Raw genomic sequence first — 20,701 nt, forward strand, 5'->3', positions numbered from 1 at the left:
ACACTGAACTAACCCAAAAGAAAAAATGTGGATATGTTCTTAATAAAGTAGTTCTGAATTTTTCATTAGGTCAGAAGAAATATTTAATTCTTTGCTCTTCCAAAGTGAGTTCAAAACAAATGTAGAAATATCAGCCATGTGTTTGAGGCAGATGTTGTTTGGTCAGTCTCAATTGTTGCTAAACTGAGTCCAGATATAGCTATATCCTGTAGCTATAACATTGTTCCGATTGCTTCTGATGAGCTGGGATTGGCTGGAAATTAAGGATCTATGCATTCACTCTAAATATCATCGTGTTTTGATAAGCTTCACTGTTGTATAATTTCGACCTCTTCTGCCTATCACTATTACAGTACTGAGAGATCAAATTATGGCAGAAAAAATGAGAAATACCCTATTGGCATCCACTGACCTTAAGAAAGCACCATCCGATTTTTTTGGTTTTGTTTTTGTTTTTATTTTAAGACAAGATTACTCTTGAAAGTCATTAAAAATATGGTATTTTATGACATTCTATTTACTTCAGCTTTTCAGCTTTTATGATGCACTCTCAGATCACATTTCTTGACTTTTCCCCACGAGCAGAATAGATAAAAGCTGACTACAAAGGTTAGGATTCCCACCTAATCATATGCCTTTAGGAATTAAAAACACATCTAAATATTTCAAGGCGTTAAAAAAAATTGTGATAGTTAGCAACATTGCTGTAAACTAAGCATCTAAGAATAAATGAGCTATATACTTAGCTGATGCAAATTGGTGTAATAACTTACAATGCACTAGGCTAAATTGCAACAGCTGAGAATCTGGACTTTATTCTTTTTTTGAAAGGAGAACTAAGTGGGTGACAAAGCAAGTTTTGCACCTTTATTCATGTTGAGAAGAACTTCATCCAAGGTACCTTCATCCACCATCCTGAATGAACAGACCCAGCGACCGTGTTGTGCAGCAATTGCTACACATGGTGTAGGTGATTACCACATATGCTGAAACTCAGAAAGCCTACGCAATGCCATTCATTTAAAAAAGCAGTGAATTCACCTTGGTGCCCCTTGAATGGTGAAGGCCTTGTCTGCGTGCTGATCTCCCAGCTTCGTCATCACTTCATATAGTTTGTGACATAGCTGAGAAAACAAAAACACTTGCCTGAGTTTATGTGAAGCACTATAGCCATGATTAAAAACACAGGTGATAAATCTGGTCTGATAACTGATAACCTGATAATATATAATCTGGTAACTTTAAAATCGCATATAGATCCTTCCAAAACTACTCAATGCCATGTGTATCGAAAGCCTAAGTGGAAAACTATCAGAATCCATAGAATCAAAGACAACAGCAGTTCTTCAAAAACATAAGCTGGTTTTCAGAGAATGAGTTTGTAAGTGTGACTGACTGCTGCCTGATCTCTGATGAAGGAGGTCACCTAAAGTTTAAAGCAACACAGGTAGCCGAGAATATTCCTCTTTTTCCCTCAAAAACTTAATCCCAATTTACGAGGGACTTCAGTCAAGTGAGTTTTCCAATTTTGGTTCCTATTAGTAGGTTTCTACAGACAATATGCTACCACTTAGCAAGGCACATTCAAAAGATCCTGACAGAAACTGCTCGATTTGCCTAACAGTCACAGATATTACGTTGCATTGCTGACAATGTATATAGCAGTCTTGAGGGGAATGCTTGACATGTTTTGCTGGTACTGATTAAAGCAATGAGATGCTTAGCAATTGGACACTGAAAAAATACTGAAGGCAAAGTATGCTAAAAAGAATGGAAAAGTTCTCAAAATAGGAAGTGAATTTAGTGCTACAACCGATAATACGCTGTAATTCAAATTGTATGGGCCACCCTTTCCTTAAGGAGAGTACAAAAACAGCAAGTAGAAGAGAACACAAAGGTTATACTACAAATCTGTATCTAGGGCAAATTCTCTTGTGTGCCTCTGCTAGGTTTTTACTGCTGCATTACAAGACATTTGCTTGCTGTTATGCATATCACATAATCCATTATACATTATACATGAGATATTTGTTTTTACTCACTAAAGCTATTTCCTTGTGAAACTTGGCTTCGAGGCTGGATACATTTTTGAAGGTGTTCACATAGAAGCCAACTCGTCTACGGAGGATGGCACAAAGAAAGGAAAAAGAGAAGTAAAGATAGAGGTGGGAGGGCCACAAAGGCAAATTAATTAATTTTTTTCCAGACTACAAGCAACATTCTTGACTGCTATTCTCAGCAAAGCAAATAATTGGATCAAATGTCAAAATTTCAGACTAGTTCATTTAGGATTCTTTCTGTTTGTGTTAAGAACCATCCATACTTCAAACCACACAGAGTGAACCAAGTTGAGAACACTCCACAGTCAAAGGCTTCAGCTTGTTTTAGAGAAGGGGAAGATTGGAAAAGGATTGGCGCAAGTATGGCACAAGTACACGGAAGGCAGGGACAGCCTCTCCCACTGGACAGCAGGCAATCATTGACTGAAAGGAGAGAGGAACCACTCGGCACTGTGAACGCCTGCACTCTAGGTGCTGTCGCAGCACCTAGGTGATGAAGGTGGATCTGCAGGAAGCTTTAAGGTATATAGCTGAGTATGGCCTGGGGGGTGGGTGTCCTATGCTCAGCCCTCCTTAAAGTAAACAGCCCTGAAATACATGCACATGTATGTAAGAGAAAATAATTTCTAACATAAACTAGACATTTTTGCACACGCAGTCAAAAATCTGCCTGCTTGGGGTGAGTGATTACATACCTCTTGCACATTTTGAAAGCAGAAGGTGTTTTCTTAGGTTTCAAATTATTCTTTTTCCTATTTAAAACTTTCATGTGTGATTTCTCCAAACTTTTATTAACAAAAATCATCTTTGGCATAAGAATAAGCCTGCAAAATGTCAACTCAATGGATTGTTTTCTTCCTGAAGAATTGTAATAACTAAAAAAAAAAGACTCTGAAAGCAATTGCTTTCTATTATGCCCGTTGCTCAAATTAAATTCTACCTTTCCCTGAGCCTAATTACTGGGCAACACACATATTGAAATAAAAGGGCCCTTACTCTAAATCATTCATATGCAGTTTTACTTTTAGTAAGCCCATAAAATAAATAACTTGAAGTGCTAAGAAGCTTTTCAACTGAAATAGGCAGAAACACAGCAGGAAAACCCTCTATTGATCTGAAATTTAACAGGAATTAATTTAGAAGGCAGAGAAGACAAAGGATACTTCAGAGACTCACAACACATTTCCACTCCAGACTGTCATTTGTTAAAGAACACAGCACTAATGAGATGCTTATTTTTCTACTGCTTTTGTTCTCCTGTTCATTTTGTTTGCATTTTCTGTGTAAACACAATTAATGATTAAACATCTGGAATAACGATCTATGCCATCAAATGCTTTTACATTGCAGTCATAGTCAGTGCAAAACTATGAAATGTGTATTTTGATGTAGCTATAATGTTGTTTTCTCTTTTCTTCCACTGCTTTGGTAGTACCTTATAGAAACTTGGAAACAACATTTGCCATAAAATCCTTACACATTTGTAAGGTTCTTTGTTTTGATACCTTCTACAGAAAAATATAAGTAGACCCATTGCAAAGCATGTGGCTGCTCTGCACAGTTACTTTTGACAGCAGAAACATTTGATCCTTTTTATTAAGAGGAGGCTTTTCTTTTTTTTGAAAGGATCAGGTATCTACCACCAAGGTGTCTGAGAAAGGTTATGGAAGCAGTGGGGTCATAGTCACAATCTGTTGCTCTGTGCTCTGACACAGTTCTTTACCCATCAAATGGAGACCTTTTTGAACCTCAGAATGAAGATATGGTAATGAATCTTAAGTGTCAAGACATACTGAAAGAAATAAGCATAAATACATTTGTAGTAAGCACAATTTTGGATCATTTGCAGACATTTTCCCTTTTATCATTTCAAAACGATAACGGATGGCATATTCAAGCCATTTTCTATCAGCTCCTGGTTCCCTTTCCTTACTCTCCATTTATGCTTTCCAGACAATATCTGCTTAGGCTTACCGTGACCACAGAGATGGCAACTCTTCTTGTAAATCAGTGTTAAACTCTTCAAACACTTTCTGTGCTTTTTGAAACTCTTCTTCTGCCTAAACCAAAATGAAACAGGGTGAGTTCTGCAATCACTGTGACATAGCAAAATTTTCCAAAACTGCTTTTGTGCATTTTTTGGTGGATCTTTTACAATTTTTATTAACAAAGGATGTGACTTAATCCCATACCATGCAAGTCAACACAGGACTTGCTGCCCCCTCAGCCCCATCAAGACAGAAAGCTAGGGCTGAAACGGGGCGCATTCCTGAAAGTGGCTGAGCGTGCCCTCTGCACGGACCAAAATACTCAATACATATTTAAGGATATCACTATTTCCATTTCCAAGAGAGAAAAAAGAAAAGAAGCTTCATGCTCCATCCCTGCACAGAAACAAATGCCACCTGAGCTCCCCAAGCTAGCATCCTTCCGATTGTGCTACCTTGGTAATTCTGCCTTCATCTTTTCTTTTTGAGCTCTGCAGGGCTTCTAGATGATGCCTTGCACTGTCGTAGTCCACTAGCTTTCTGCTTCGTTTTGCAATGCGAGTCTGTAAAGGGATAGAAATGAAAGTCAGCACAAATAACACTTTTTTTAAAAGCTATTTTACCTACGTTGTCATTTAAGTTTTTGACATATTTTTATTCTCCCACATCTGCTGTTCATATCTGAATTGCTATATCACGCAGGAACATGGACATGGGAAAAGAGACGAACTAATCACTTTATTTTAAATAAGGAATCCATTTGGAAGGGGGTTTTGTGGGTGTAGGGCTTACAGGCCTTAGAACTGAGACATCAATGTTATGCAAGACTTGTCTCATTCTCCAGAATAAGTGGACCTGTTAAACTCACGGTAACATTATCTTTTTCCCTTATATATAGTGTGCAAATTTAATAAATAATTAATGTGGGGTTTTTTTTCTAGAGTTGGAAAAATGCTTAAAATACACTTCTCAGTATAGCTGCTCTGACACTTAAGTTAGATAACTGGAGATCAACATACAATAGGAATTCTAATTTACTTGCTATAATTCTTTTAAAACTAAACAAAAGTCCTTTGATATATACTGACTTTACAAAGCTATATATTACATGTAAATTCCACATGCTGAGAGAGCATAAGTGCAGTTTGATTTACAAAAAAGGTTTGAGACTGAACATCAGTAATGTTGGGATCTTTTAATTATTTTTTTCTTTAGTCCCTGATGTAAATGACAAAGGGGATGACTGTGTGATACCTGCTCAATTATATACCATCACAAATAATTTCCAGCTATGTCCATACAATCACACTCAAACATAAAAGTATCTACCTCTTACTTGTAATGATTCTTTACCCCCATACATTTCATTTAGCAACCATCTCCCTGGACTGTACACCAGACAGGCGTCTGGGAGAGGCTAGAATTTGCATAACAGTCTCTCCTGATATGCATTACAAAATGTTTTTATAACTAATTAAAAGACAGGAACCATGGCTTAGTTAAGAGAAAGATATTTAGATACCCACAGGTTCATCTATCCAATAACAAAAGTCCTGCTTTTCATGTTGTAATTTGTCTGGCATCTTAAAGCTGAAGAACTTAATGTGTCCCTGTTGAAGTCAGTGAGAATTGTCTCATACCAAATAAACAGGAGCAAGAAAAAACATAAAAGTTTTACCTACAAAGGCTAATTTACTTCCAAGTACTACCGCATGAAAAATATTTTTGTTCACTTGGAAAATCAGTGCAGCCTAACATCAGGTATTTACTTACAGAACATCTTTTACACTGCAGAAGAGAATGACTTCCATTTCCCCCCTCTTTTTTTATTTTTCTTTGCTTGTAATCTCATTTTCTATTTATTTTATGACTCAACAGTAATTTCACAAATTGTCCTTTATAGGAAATCATTACTGTACTTTGATATCAGGAAATTGTCCTAGGTATGTATCCAAGGTCAGCAGTGACCCATCCACCAGTTTTTGATGGAAGTCTTCCCAAAGTTCATCACATTTCTGTAAAGGTACAAAAGAGAAAAATGCGCTTAGTAGTTTAATTCCACTCCAAACTTAGGAGAAATACAAATGTAATTGGTAAAGATTAATCTTTCTCAAGTTTTAAAATATTCTTTATGGCAATAAATCAGAGTTCATTTATAAAGTAAATGAAAAGGAATACCTTGAAATTGCAAGTTTTAATTCACAACAAAAGAAGATGTAGCTTAATAACTAGTTTGTGCTTTCATTCTTTCAAACAGTAACTGCTATGTGAAAATAAGGATATCACAGATTGAAGGTCTTCCTCAGGGTTTCAGCTCCCTGAGGGTCAACAATGCAGAATCTGAAGCTGCCCTAGTTCTTACGCCTAAGTATGTTCAGTGATGATGAACCTTCTTTACAGAGAAAAGAAGTACAACTAAAAATAGCAGAGTAAATAAAATAAAGGAAAAAATAAAGCAGATTTCCCATCAGTTTCAAGGATTTGTAAGCTTAGCTTTGCTTGGTCATTTTTAAAATAAATGTGGTGGAGACCTACCCTAAGAAAGGTCTTTCCATCCCAATCTTTTTATGCCATTAAGGTACATTTGACGAAATGGCCGATGCACAGACAAGAACTCTACCTCGCACTGCTAGAGAACTGGGATGACAGATATGAAGCATGCCAGCATCGGCAGGCAAAATAAACAAAATCCCTTCCGGAAGCTACAGAGCTTTTCCCCAGTCCCCTCTGCAGCTCTGGGGCAGTCACCAAGAGGCACACCTTGTAGTTTTGTGGTTTTTTAAGAACATGTTAATGCAGTTGATGTGACAAGGACCCCGTGGGGAGCAGGTTAGGATTCCTTGCCAGAAGGAAATCCTGTTACATACAGCCATAGTGCTTGAAGTCCTGGCTTCTCAACTGAACAAGTCATTAGCACATGTTAAACAACCTGATCCCCCTTTTCATTGCATATTTCAAAAATCACTGAACTCCCTCCTTTGATGGGAGGGGAGCTAAAGGGGGCGAGCACTGCTCTGCAGGGCTGTTATCGTCACCATCAAGTCCGGAAAGCTATTCCCTAGTGTTTGTTTTATCATGAGCTACTATGTAGGGCATATTATAAATGCTGTGTGATGCCAGCATTCAGTTCATTCATTTCCGACCCTAACAGAGTCCCTAATGAATTATTACAATCTATTAATCATGCTTAAAAGAAATACCTCATTTATTAACACAATATTTAGTCACAGTGGTCTACAGAGCAGCACAGCATTAGATCATAGCAAGCAACTGCCAGTCTTGTGCATTTGTCTTCGTATCTTGCTGATACGTATTTTGGACAAATTAAAATCATGGAGGTTTTTGGAAAGCTAATGGGCTCAAAAAACATTGCTAAAGAGTCCTTTAAGCCTTCATCTTTCCTGCCATATAGAAAAAGGTCATTTAGATGGATCCCTTTTGGAATGACCATTTATATCCTAGGCTGCACAAATATGTCATTCTTTTTTTACTCTACATCGAGGGATGCATAAATGTATATTTGTTACTATTCAGGGAAAAAAAATCAGGAGCAGAGATTTTGTAATATTGCCCACACGAGTCTCTTAAGAAGAAGACACATTTAACATTTATCCCTATATTTAACAGAGTTTAAGAGCCAAATTTTGGTCCTTTCATACACAATTACAAATATCCAAGTATAAAATCTAATAGTTTACAGATACAAGATGAGGCGCTACAGTAAGATGCAGCAGGAGATCTTCCAGCTGTTTAACCTAAAACAATATAAATGGTATGGTATCGTAACTTACACAATTTGGAAGTTGGGTGCTTTTAAAATCAGAAACACGTCATGCCTTCAGCAGAAGGGAAGGGTAGAGGCAGACAGCCATAGAGAAGCAAAGCAATCATTATGCAGATTTGGGAAGACTGCAGTTTCTTATTAATTTTATTATCCAGGAGACCTCACAAACTGAATGCCAGGTGGTTAAAAGCTGCACTGATAACACTTTTCACTTTCTTGTCACCACCAGCACATTTGCTGACAGAATTCCCCCAGAATTAAAGCTGTTTAAACAGACAGTTCAGAGCACCTCAAGTTAAACTTCTGCACTGTCCTCTAGAAAAGTCTATTCCTCTCTAATCACTGGAGGAAGCTAAAAAAGCTAAAATGAATAGTGCCCTGCAGCCTAATTTGCCCTTAAATTCCAGATTCTTGTCAGAGAGAGGCTAGTGTCCCATCAGATATCTGTTTAGTGCCACTGGCTCAACAGTTGTTACATAGCACACAAGGATAAGCAGATTTGATATTTTTTAACATTCAATTGAATTGAGAATCCCCACTGTAAAACTGCATGTAAGATACCTTGTACAAACTTGTCAGTCAGTTGCTACCAGGACCAATGCTGCTCACACTGATGTTGACCTCAGTGGGAGCTTATGTCAGCCTGTTCGTAAAACGGACATTGCAAATGCAGCATCTGGTCAGCAGGAGATGCATCTCACAAGACCAGTAACTGCTATGCTCAGAAAACAGGATTTAACATGCAACGAAGAATAAAAGGAAATTTCACATGTACATTTCTTCTTAACAACTCAGATTAATCCATTTGCAGCCAAAATACTTTCTTCCTCTTTCCACACATCTTACCTCTCCAATCATTTTCACATCTTCTCGTCCGTACCAGTCTGGCTCATACACTTCATGAAGAGACTCTGTAAGCTTCTTTGAGGCATCTTGCATCCCTATAATCAGACAGAAGGAGGAACATACAGCTGCAAACTACAAGAAACAGTTGCTAATTACCTTTATTTTGACCCACATGTACCCACTATACTATTCCCTCCCGCATGTTTAGAATATCATTTTCAGCAGCTGAAACAAAACCTTTATTTTCCCCCAGCTCCCCCAGGTTAATCTATCTTCAGTGAGATCAGTTTGATCCTAGAGAATAAATTACTGCCCTCAGTGAAGGCACTGGGGTTTGCCTTTCCATTTTGATGGAGCCTTAATACATTAGATGTTGAATACGGTTCTGAATCCAGTGAAGCCAAACTGATCTACTAACGTGCTAAGAGTCAGTTCAGAATCAGCAAATTTAAAATGACAACTTTATTTCAACTTCTTTGCAAAATCTGAACAACACTGCTAATTTTGTTTACTTAGCATTAACCTTTTTTTTTTTTTTAAAAAAACCCACATTTTTTCTCCAGCCAAATTCTGTTTGCTGCAGTACATCTGTGCTGCCTTGAAAACATCTCTAGCATGATCTTCAGATTTAACTACTCAGTGGCTGAATTTAGGAATAACATTGATATTTCTGTTTGCTCCACAAAGAAATGTTCAGGAGTGGAAAAGGAGAATTAATTTGAAACTTGAGTGTCTAGAAGAGCAGACTGGACCTAGTCACTAGCTATTCCACCATGCACTCCAAAACACACACTGGAGATATGACAGGAAACAAATGCAGTAATGCACACTTCCTAATATAAAAATGGTGGCCTATGGAATGGGTAGGATAGCAAAAAAAGATACTGAAAAAGCTGAAAGTAGATGGCTGTTCTGAGACCTTTGGTTCAAGAGAGAGAATGGCATGGGAAAGGGGGGACAACAAGTACAAAGGAAACCCTGGTGTTCAGAGGGTAAAAGCTTTCACCCTTAAATCAAAAGGTGCTGTGTCAAAACAGAATACTTGATCTCTTCAGGGATTGTCTTGGGGGTGCTTTTTAGTGATAGAGCTCAGCTCAGAATTGGTATAGCACAAGAACTTAAGATGCATTTCTTCCTTTTCTCCTCCACAGTTAATGTTTAGGATGATGTATCACCAGCTAAGAAAGGGTTCTTGAATAAAGGGGCTTTTCTTGACTAGAATATGCCAGATTACAGTAAAATACAGATGATCTTCACATATTTTTCCAGGTAGGACTCATTTAAAATCTTTAATGCCACTGCAAATTAATCAACTCAGAAGGTAAAGCGAAATTAGTGCAGTATTGCCGTCCTTAAGAAAGCTGCTTCTGTCCACTCAGGGCAAAAGCACAGACCAGGAAGGTTTGAGCATCTCTGCTCATGCTTGATCCTTGTGATACCTGAACTTCTGCCCTTAAGCATGTTCCTGTGGCAGGCAGGCTAGCACAGCTGCTTGCTAATCCCTCCTGCAGTTTGCACTCAGCTCAGTTACAGACCAGGCTTGGGCAGAGCACCTTTTCCTATGCAGACTTACTTTTTTAAGTACTGCAGGACTCAGGCATACATCTGCTTAAGAGAATAAGTAAAAGACACTTAATATCCTTTGAATGAGTCATATCAAACTTGCACCAACTTCTACACTTTTGCACTTCTGAGAATCTGGTAATCCTCCACTACCACGTTCCTGTAAAAAACATCAATCAAATGCAGCTGCAGCGTGAGGCAAGTGGGCATTACAGTACTCAGCTTCTTCAGTCAGGGGCTTCAGTCTGAAACTACCACAGGCCAAGATCATCCATCCTACTGCCCTCCTACTGAATCTATACTAGGTTTACTGCAATACCCTAAATGAGTGCATAGGTAAATACCAATCCAGTGGCTTTCCATTCTTTTCCATGCCTGTGGGCATACACTTACGATGGACAATGATCTTTTTATTTGTCTGGTTTTCACATAGAATTACTTCTTATGCACTGATACCTTTCATGCATTATTCAGCGCTGAAGTTAAGAGGATTAGTGTCTCAGCCATAGACTGCAGGCTGTCTCTCTCCCTGCTGCTTTAAACTCCTATCACTGAGAAAGATAAATTGTTTAAAGAAAGTCATTAAAGTACTAAAAAATGTGAAAAGAATTTTTACTGCTGATGAACAGTTAGAAATTTATATTTAATATCAATTGTTTCATTTAGTACTGCTTCTTCTTGGTAATTGGGTCACTTCTTTAATAACTACTAATGCCAAAATAATTGAATCGCTTAGGAAAAATGATGCTAAATAATCCAGTTACTGAAGTCTGAGGCTCTTTGATTAAATCATCCCTCTCCCTATGGGAAAAAGCCCCTGTCCCTGGAATCCCAAAGGACTTCTAGAGGCTCCCACGTGGTAGGGATCCTGGGGCTGGCAGTGCAGAGACATTCCCATTAAGCTCCTTAGAGACAGCAGAGGGTAGGTGACTCTGCTATCACAATTTCAATGTACTCAAGCTCCCACGTAGATTGAGACGGGCCTGGGACTCCACGTTTGCCGTAGGATCCACATATTGTGGCATTTCCTCACTACCCAGCAGGGAAACCTAGGCAGAATCCTCGACAAAATTCCGTTTCCTGATGGAGTGAGGCTCCTTTGTCTGGCTCTTAACGTTTAATTATTTGAGTGGGGAAGAGAGCTTCATGAGCCGTTCTCCAGGGAAATGACCTAACCTGCCATAAGGGTTGTTGTATTTGTTATTGCTAGTTACCCATTAGAGTTCCTACTGAAACAATTCAATAATTTCAAAATTAATTACTAAATTTTACAGAAAGATGATTAATAGTTTTATCACTTCTAAGAAATTATACGATTGATTTTAAGATTTGTGTGTCTGGAGGATATGTGCAGTTCTTGGTCACAGACTGACAACTAGGGAGCAAAACTGCTCACAGACCTCCAAAATCTCCCCTTCCCTTCCTGTAGATGAGTTACTATTTCTTACCATATTAAGCCACCTGAAAATTATGGTGCTTCTTTTTCATGATGCAGGATTCCTTTTTACCTCTGCTACCTTGCCACCTGCATGCAGATCCAGGTTTTATATCAAGTTTATATCTCCCCATTGCACTGGTACTTGCAAAGAGCTCAGGGTAGAGAACAGGAAGCTGATTTAGGGTTTCTTTAAGAACTGGCCCATAAAACCATCCAAGTCACCTACAGCTCTCAAAAGCTTAAAAAAAAACCCACCATGAAGCAGAGAACGCAGATACACGTTGCCAAGGAGACTGGAAGAGACAGAAGACTGAGGTGTGAGATAACTATAGCTATGGGGGATAGTACACAGTCTCGTCAGTACAAACACCACTAATACGTAGCAGACGTTAAACTATCACACAGGTGAAATAAAAAAGCACATAAAAGCCATTCAGAAGTTCAACAGCTTTATAACATGGTTCCTCCGAGTCCGTGAATAACCAGCAGTAAAGATCAATATCCAAGAAGCACTTCTGAGCAAAAGGAGGAGTCTGAATGCAGCAAAAATACTTTTAAGAATGTGTAATACTACTAAACCTCAAATTATTAAGTATATTGAAATGAAGGGGTAAAGGATCATAAGAAGGCTCAACTGACCATTCCTTGCTTAATTGTGCCCAGATCTTGTACTTGCAACTTCCAATACCCAGTCAACTCAAGTCATGCAGCAAAATGAAACTTATTACTGGGGTTCACAACATACCAGCTTCATAAAATGCTTTTAGCTATCTTGCCAATTTCTGAAACTCTTTAAAAAATGAACTGCTTTTCTCACATCTGCAAGAGTACAAGGATGTCAAATGCATTATTTTCCAACTATATGATCAACCATTTTCCCTGCTAAATGAGCCCTTGATGACGGCGTGCCTCCAAGGCTCACATGTCCTAGCTGCAGAAATCCCACTCCAGCACCTAAACATGGAAGTTTCCACGCTTTTGTGCACAGCCACCCCAAAATCTTTTAACAATGGCAGTCCTTCAAAGAATAGCAACAAAGAGACTGTAGCAATTGCTGGATCTGCTTCTACCATCTAAAATCGGGAAGGTCTTTGCCACTACTGAGCTAGTCAGCTTTGGGGAAGCTCCAGCCAGAGCTGTGCATTGCGGACTACTATCTCGGGCTGACCTCTCACTCCACAGCACGAAGGTGTGCCAACACACGTGCCAAGGATGCCCACTGGTGGCTTGTTGGCTTTGGAGAACAATATTTTTAAGGCTCTTGTGAGCTGCTTATGACTGGGTCTTTTTTAAGACATGAAGATAACAAGGCTTTAGCAAACACTTGTCATTCTCAGTAAGAAAGTCAGTCCAAATTATTTTCAAATATAGACTTACAGGCTGCAACAAGAGAAAGATGCTGAACAGAAAAGCATGGCTAAACAGGCAAAACTTGCACAATGAAAAATTTCTCACCAAGTTAAAACCAAAACTTGGTGCAAAGAGTAGCCCACTAGACAATAAACAAGCAAAAGGACCATGAATGCACAACATACTAGGAAAATAAGAGAAAAAGAGAAAGAGAGAAAGAAAATGAAACGTGGAGAGGAAGATTGTTGTCACCAACACGGAAATCAAAGCAGCATGTAAACAGCCAGCCTACGTGGCAGAACAGCCATCTGGCCAACAAACGGCCTCATCACGCTGCTTCTGAGTATCCATCTAATAAAGGGTATGGGGAAGGGATGACTGAAAAATAAGAAAGTAAAATCAGCATCCAATGGATCCCCAAAAATAACTGATGCTGAAATTTCCTCTAAGAACAAAAGACATTGTGCAAATCCCTTCAAGGCAAAGTATCTTCTGTCTGGTACAGGATTTTCCTTGTCCAACCCATCCAGCAAATAATAGATGGTCAAAGACATTAAGCTCCTGCTTTGCTCCCCATTTAACAATTCCCATCAAAAGAGTTTTCTTCCCTGCCCATCAACAGCTGCTGAAGTTTTGTTATGACACAGCCATTTCCAGGGATGTTAATACTCGTTTGTAATGTTTTCCCAACTGGACTGGCGCCAGGTAAAAAATATATACACATATATACATATATATATATATCTCATTACTGTCTCTCTGTCAGTTACCAACTCTTATTCCTTTCCCTTTAGCACCTGGTCTTCAACTCCTCCAAAGAGAGGCTGCACGAGAGAGAAAAAACACTGCATATGGCACTAAACTGAGTGTGCTGGATTTACAACTGTCCAGTAGGATTTAAATAGCCACTTACTTAATCTCCAATATTTAAGCAGGGACCAGTGGGCTTTTTACTTGGATTTTCAAGCTAGTATCGAAAGAGATCACATTTGATTTCTAAACTTTAAAAAAAATGGGTTAAGCAGTCAGAAATACATGAGAAATAACACCATCATCGAAGGGGGTGTGGTTTTGGAGGGATATCATCATCCAGATAGTAATACCTGGAAATGTTACAGTGGTGGAGATCAAGCAGTCCTTTGCCTTGCATGGGATATTTCATATTCCAGCAGTTGCAAAGAAAAGTATCAAGGTGTGTAGATTTTGTGGGTGCTCAAAAAGCATGCCACGTGAGAATGTGGGCAGTGGTCTTGCACACAAAGGACAGCCAAGGACGAGCTGTGCATGCAAGGCTGTATACACATGAGTTGACATCAAAGGTGCAGAATCCCTAACAATAGGCTAAAGAGCCTGAGCTGGAACTAAAGCAGAAATATGGACTACTAATGACAAAAGCAGTATTATTTGTGTTTGTCTTTGCATACCTTAAACAAGCCTACTTATCTCATGTTTTAATAAAGCAAACTTTTTTTGAAAAATGATGTGAAACTTAGAATCACCTTTGATGGCTGCTAAATATCCTCTCAGTTCTCTCTGTAGCCTGGAACCCTCTGCCTGGAAAAGAAAAAACAAAGAAAAGCAAGGAAGTGAAAACACATTTCAGTTATGTTATTGAAAACACATTTAAGTTATATTTTACACCTTAAAACATGCACATGGTATGTCAAAGTTAACAACAAAAAGCAATTTCAGGAGCTATCTGATGAATAATGTCACATATTGCAAGCATGCACAGGTTCAAACAGAAAAGGTGGCCTGGCCAAGATGCTATGCATACTGTACTCTCGAGGCTAAAATTTCTGGGTTTATTTTTATTTGACATTTGTACACAGAAGAATTCCAGCCAAAGACAGACAGGTATATTTTATGGCCAAGGTCCAGCTCAAGCCAGCCTGGCCAATGTCCTAACCTGAAACACAAAGAAATATAATCAATAACAGTGCACCTCTGCTGGAAACTACTCAAATGAGGCCAGCCTAGACCTGCAGAAAATCCATGTCCTTACATAAATGGCTTACTACTTCTGCAAACAGTTTTTAACATTTTAATATTTTGCAAGCAAATAACTACTAAAACCCAATAATGTTAGTTATTTTGTTTAGCTTGCAGTCTGCTGTGAAATCTCAACTGTTTCTCTGGCAAATACATCAAAATGATCTTTATCTTACATCAACAGCCTTTGAAAAACTAAGAACAGACAAAACAAAATGGCTTGCTTTATCTCTGACTTTATCACAAGTTGGACTTCACAGCTCCTAGGACGTGCAATAAAATCTGTGCTACGCTACAGCACATAGTTTATTGCTAAAAAGCTGTTGTTCAGGACACCTTCAATAGCCTGAAGACTTCGGAAACGCCCCATTTTTAGCAGTTCCCAATATCCTTCTATTTATTTAAGCAGTTGGAAACTATAGGAATATCAGCTTGCAGTCACATTTTCTCACATACAGCTACACCATATGGAAAAATCAGCTGCAAAATATGACTGACTGCTTGGGAGTTTCTCTCATATTTTTCGTGTGAAAGTCAGAACCCAAAAGGGTGCATGTGTGAATATTTTAGAAGCCAGAGTCTCAACTGGTATAAGTTGCTATAACTCCACTTAAGTCGAAGGACTTCTGACGTCAGTAAAGGATTTGCCATCAGCGACAGCAATGTTCAGTGCATTCAGGCACAAGATCGTAAGAAATTCGGGTTGAAAGGGTCCATCTGGGGTTTAGAATCCATCTACCTGCAGCCACGTTAAATCCAAATGGTGGTTCTCAAAAAATACTTGCTTGCCTCACCAGTACACCCATTGCAATGCAGATTACATCCGCCAAACCCACTTGTCTCTCCCAGCTCCCTACAGGGAACTGAAGGCCTTTAGAACTGGATCAAAAAACCCCAAATTGCAATGCACTGTAAGAAGAAAGCAATTTTTTTAAGGTCCAGGGCATATTAAAGAATTTAGATGGTAAAAATGCCTGGGCGGCCTTAGAAAGCAGACTGAATTCACTTTATGGATTTAACAAACAAGAAGGTTGTTCTTACACTAATTCGATCTAAAGTGAAACTTCTTTATCAACCTACATCCATTAAACAACTAAATTCTGAGCACAGGCATAGACCCACCAGGGTGATATCTGAGAAGCTGCTGAGTAACAGCAAGAGTGCAGGAGCACCCAGCCCACCAATCTGTCTTTGGTTTGGGACCACATTCAATGCTTTAAGGAAAAGCAAACCATTCCCTTGCTTTGTGATCAAAGCTGCATATCAAAGCAGGGGCCAGACAGGTACAGGTTGAGTAATCGGTGGATTAAACCTCAGGCTTAATTACTTACAACACAATAGAAAGTTCAGAAAGCAATGGTAGATTGATGTTGTGTCCCTTAAGAAAATATGTATGTGTACATCTTAAAACTGTTTAGTAAAAGTACTATCCTAACACATCGTAACAACACATTTTACCATCCTACATAACTCTGTTGCATCCGAACACACTTCAGAAGCTGACTTTTTTCCACTTCTTTCTGTGCTAGAATGGGAGGCAGAGAGATGATAAGTTGCCTGCTTTCCGTAGAGCAAGGCATTAAGTGAACAACACTGCCACAGAGGAAAGGAGATTGAACTCAAGGGCAGAATTTCTCACTGTTGGATCTGAAGAGGAGTATCTGTAAATATGCGGCAGAAAGAGGAGAGAAGTTCCCCTTCTATGCTTGCCCGTCTCCTCCTGGGAGGATCTCTGGTACTCTGAAAAGTCACATGAAGGTACAGAAATTATCTTTCCAATTCATATATTCTTTGGCCTGAGCACTTATTGTGAAATCGGGAAGTAGATACAGCAACTTGAGTCTTCATCATGGTCCAGCTGAACAGGCACCCACACGATAACAATTTTTAGTTATTAAAGAATTTCTGGTGTTTCAGGAGCAGCAAACCACAGCTGGAAGGGTCAGAACCCTGTTAGCTGTCCTCATGTCCAGTAACAGGTCTGTATTTACTCAGACATGTGTCCTTTTGTCACTAGGACTAACTAGCACACCACAAATGGCACATCAGGGACATACATTGCTCAAACACTATGTTTGTAACTGTACTGCTGTGTAGTTTTACAACTGGTACCCTTAAACGACTATGAGATCTATCGTGGTTGGTTAGTGTCGTGCGTCATTAGCAATCGCTGCTCAGGACAACATATAAAAAAAGTCAAAGCAGTAAAACATGATGCAAATATTTTGCCATATGTGCTGTTACGAATTCTGACAATTCATTCAAAAGAATAATTTTAACACGCATCTCTCTCAGGTAATTAACAGGTCACAAACCTCTGAAATATCTAAGCAGCATAAAGCCATATGAATTTTCCCTCATTAGCAAATGTTGTATGACACATGGTGTTAAAGCATCCATAGGCAAGGGCCAGCTCCCACTGAATTTGAGAGATACTCTCAGTTTCAGTGGCAACAGAATTAGACCTTTCTATAATATACCATAAATAAAGACTTGCATCAAAATTCCTCAGCCCTGTGAATTCTGCAAAACGTGCCTCTGCTCTACACATTTTGCTATAGTAAACTCACTATTAGTGAAGACAGATATACTTTTACCACTGAACAGGCTAATTAATATTCACAGGATGAAAATACTGCATTGCTGGCTCCATACATCTTGCAAACTGTGACATACAAGTTTTAAAGATTGCCACATATTTAATATTGCTCCTTCTCAATGTTTAGTGATACACTCTCTCCTTTCTGGTCTATCAGATAAAGCATCTGGTGGCTCTGAAACCACTGCTTCACGTATCTTCATTAAGGCCATCGATTTTCTTAACTAAGATGCAGCTTCTTGAAGGAGAATGAAAAGTAGGTGTCATTTTGCAGATGTTGTGCTGCTCTGAAATGAGATTTCCCAAGACAGCACTGATACCTCCTTTATCACTTCCTAATTTCTTTTATTTGTTCTACACGAGGCAGCAAAATGAGACAGATTTTCATTATATGCAAAGAAACTCCAGAGGGAAGTTTCAATAGCATACTTAATAGCAAACTTCTCACAATCAGGTTATTTGATAACAGTAGGCATGTTCTTACCAGACTCCAGCACCAGAAATCAGTGCTCTTGGCTCACCTGGTCAAACGCAACATACAAATTATGAAAATTCTGTTGGGCAATCCTGTTAAACTGCACATAAGAGCAAGGGAGTCATGCTAACAACCCAAAACAACACCCCTCATTAGGGAAATCAACACAGCTCTTTGCAGTGCTGGCCCAAACAACAACTTGCTACTCAGAACACTGTAGCACACAGTGTCACTGTCAGATCCCATTTTCTACTCCCTGGTCTTAATACATGGCCAGTATTACGTAGCCAGTAAAGACACATGCACCCAGTGAGATAAGGAGGCAGTGTTTCAGAATCTTGTCATCTACAGCCACAGGTCTTACACACCTTTACAGCAGCATTAAGCCTCTTCAGTAGTACAGATTCTTGTGTATGTTAAGTTTTAGTTTTCTCTTAAAAAAATAGTATTTACACATATTTTAGCACTGGAATTAAGAGAAAGCGCCACAGCACTGTTGGCTGTAAGACTGATGAGCTACAAAAACTTAATGACTATAACCATAAAAAACATGGTCTTATCAGCTTTTGCTTCCTGATGAATTAGAAAAATTGTTGCTTCCACTCAGAAATTAAAGGCCACCTTGCCTCCATGAAAGCTGGAATTGGATGACCTATTTGCCAGGCATCATTTATTCACAGCTTTCCAGGCAGAACAGAAGAGTTTGATTTTTCTATCATGTCACATACAAGTTGTAAACACAATACATCTTTACAGGAAAGGTCAGCACAGCGTGCGGTTGATACCAAAACCAAATAAATCATTCCACTTTAGCGAGAGTCAAGAGCATGGTCAATGCTGAACCTGGAGTACAGGTTAATTAATAACCTGCCTCAGAAAAATGCAAACCAGATAATTATCAATGCAGCTCTGACTCTAATACTGGAATTTTGTCATTCCATTGCTAAGACATCAGGGAAACATCTCAAAAGAAAGACTTTCGGATATCACTTGGAAGATGCACTTTATTGCAATGTGCTATTATTATCCGCAATGCAAAACAGCACAGTCTCTCTGTTCACAAACACTTTAGGTAGCATTTACTTGTAGGTCTTCTAGGGAACTCAGAAGTATGAATGCAAAGGACTATTGCATTAAGTGAAGCTTAACAAAATAAGAAACTATTGAGACAAATCCATAATTCAGTATGAAATATATCTGCATACCAGAGTACCCTATTTTACCATTTCTCCTTATAGTTGCTAGAACTGTCTCTCAGGTTTTGGAATCTTTTTCTTAAAGAAATAGATTTCTTTCTTTCTCTTTCTACAAGCTATAAAAGACTTGGGTTTTGAATTACATGACTAGTGTATCACTTGAAAAAAGTTGTGTTTTCAACCTTCGCTGGAAACACAGAGGTTTTGGGCATCCCAGTACCTACCAGGAAAGCACCAAATTTGTGGTCCAGCAACTACAAAGGCTCAAGAGCAAGAATTCCATTGTTCTAGTTATTAAGTAACATGATGAGTTGAAGTAAACTACATCAAATCAAACATGCTGCTTGGGCAATCTGGACTAATCCAAAAAGTATGAACTCTAAAGGTAAGAACCAGCAATCTCTGCCTTGTGTTAGCTATGACTCCCGGTAGCTAGGTGAGAAAGCTCTGTGCCTGCAGTGACACTTAACTAAATAACCACTTCACTGAATCAATGGTCTCCATTTCAGATGAGGACTGAACAGAAAATTCTTAGCACCCTCCTTAAATGAAATTCCAACCTTCTTGCCTCATAACTAAATGTCTCCCTCCCCAAGCTAGGATCCTACCTTCACACCTATTACATCTTCCTACAAGCATACTCATGTCCTCAAAGTAGGGCCCAGACTAACGGTTTTAATGAAAATTTGGGGCATGCAAAGACAGCAAGCGCAGAGTCTACAAGTCTATAGCTAAAAGCAATCTATACATACTAAATGTCAACCTAGACTTTCTGCACATTTACTTGGCCTCTGTTTGTGTCTACAGCTGCACATCCATAACTATATTATTAAATAACATATATAAGCTATGTATTAACAAGTCTGGTAGAAAACTGTCCAGAACTGTTTGTTGTGAACTGCATCATGTACAACCCACGTGTTAAACCCAGAGCTGGGCTATGTCAACTATCCCCAGATTCAGTTATCCCAAAGGGCTCCTGAAGAAACATATACCAGTCTGCTTTAAAAATAGTCACAAATAATTTGATCATTCAACTGCACTGGCTGGGAGAAAACAATTAGCACAATTAAAGCTGCAGAGGCATAAAAGTTTATATCCAAGGGGCAATCAAAACCAGCCCAGTGTGACAACTTTTCAGACTTTAGATCTGGACCAATCAATAGGCAGAATCAAAAAAGCAAAACATCAGATCAGTTACTCTCTCCTTTCAAGTGAGGAATGAGTTGGAATGGATCTGGGCTGTTTCTGCAGAGATAATTTTGTAGCACAAAACAAAGGGCCTCACCTTCCTGGGTATCCTGCCTGATTGGAAATTAATGAGGTTGAGATGAGATTTAATGGTACACTAAGTTTCTTCTTGTCTTGGGAAAAATGGCCCCTCAGACATAAGATAATTATTAAAGATAC

General features: G+C 38.8%; 1 protein-coding gene across 1 annotated transcript in view; it reads right to left on the reverse strand.

Moving 5' to 3' along the window:
• The window catches only part of AMPH (amphiphysin), a 121,166-nt gene that overhangs the window by 37,402 nt on the left and 63,063 nt on the right, over positions 1-20,701 (reverse strand). The window contains exons 3-9 of the mRNA XM_086467816.1: positions 14,529-14,583; positions 8,679-8,773; positions 5,968-6,063; positions 4,504-4,611; positions 4,035-4,120; positions 2,043-2,118; positions 1,042-1,124 (exon numbers count right to left, since the gene is read on the reverse strand). Coding sequence (XP_086323942.1) covers positions 1,042-1,124; positions 2,043-2,118; positions 4,035-4,120; positions 4,504-4,611; positions 5,968-6,063; positions 8,679-8,773; positions 14,529-14,583 — 599 coding nt within the window. The remainder of the gene's footprint in view (positions 1-1,041; positions 1,125-2,042; positions 2,119-4,034; positions 4,121-4,503; positions 4,612-5,967; positions 6,064-8,678; positions 8,774-14,528; positions 14,584-20,701) is intronic.

This window comes from Leptosomus discolor, chromosome 7, assembly GCF_034619465.1.
Source record: "Leptosomus discolor isolate bLepDis1 chromosome 7, bLepDis1.hap2, whole genome shotgun sequence".
In the NCBI taxonomy this organism is placed as follows: Eukaryota; Metazoa; Chordata; class Aves; order Leptosomiformes; family Leptosomidae; genus Leptosomus; species Leptosomus discolor.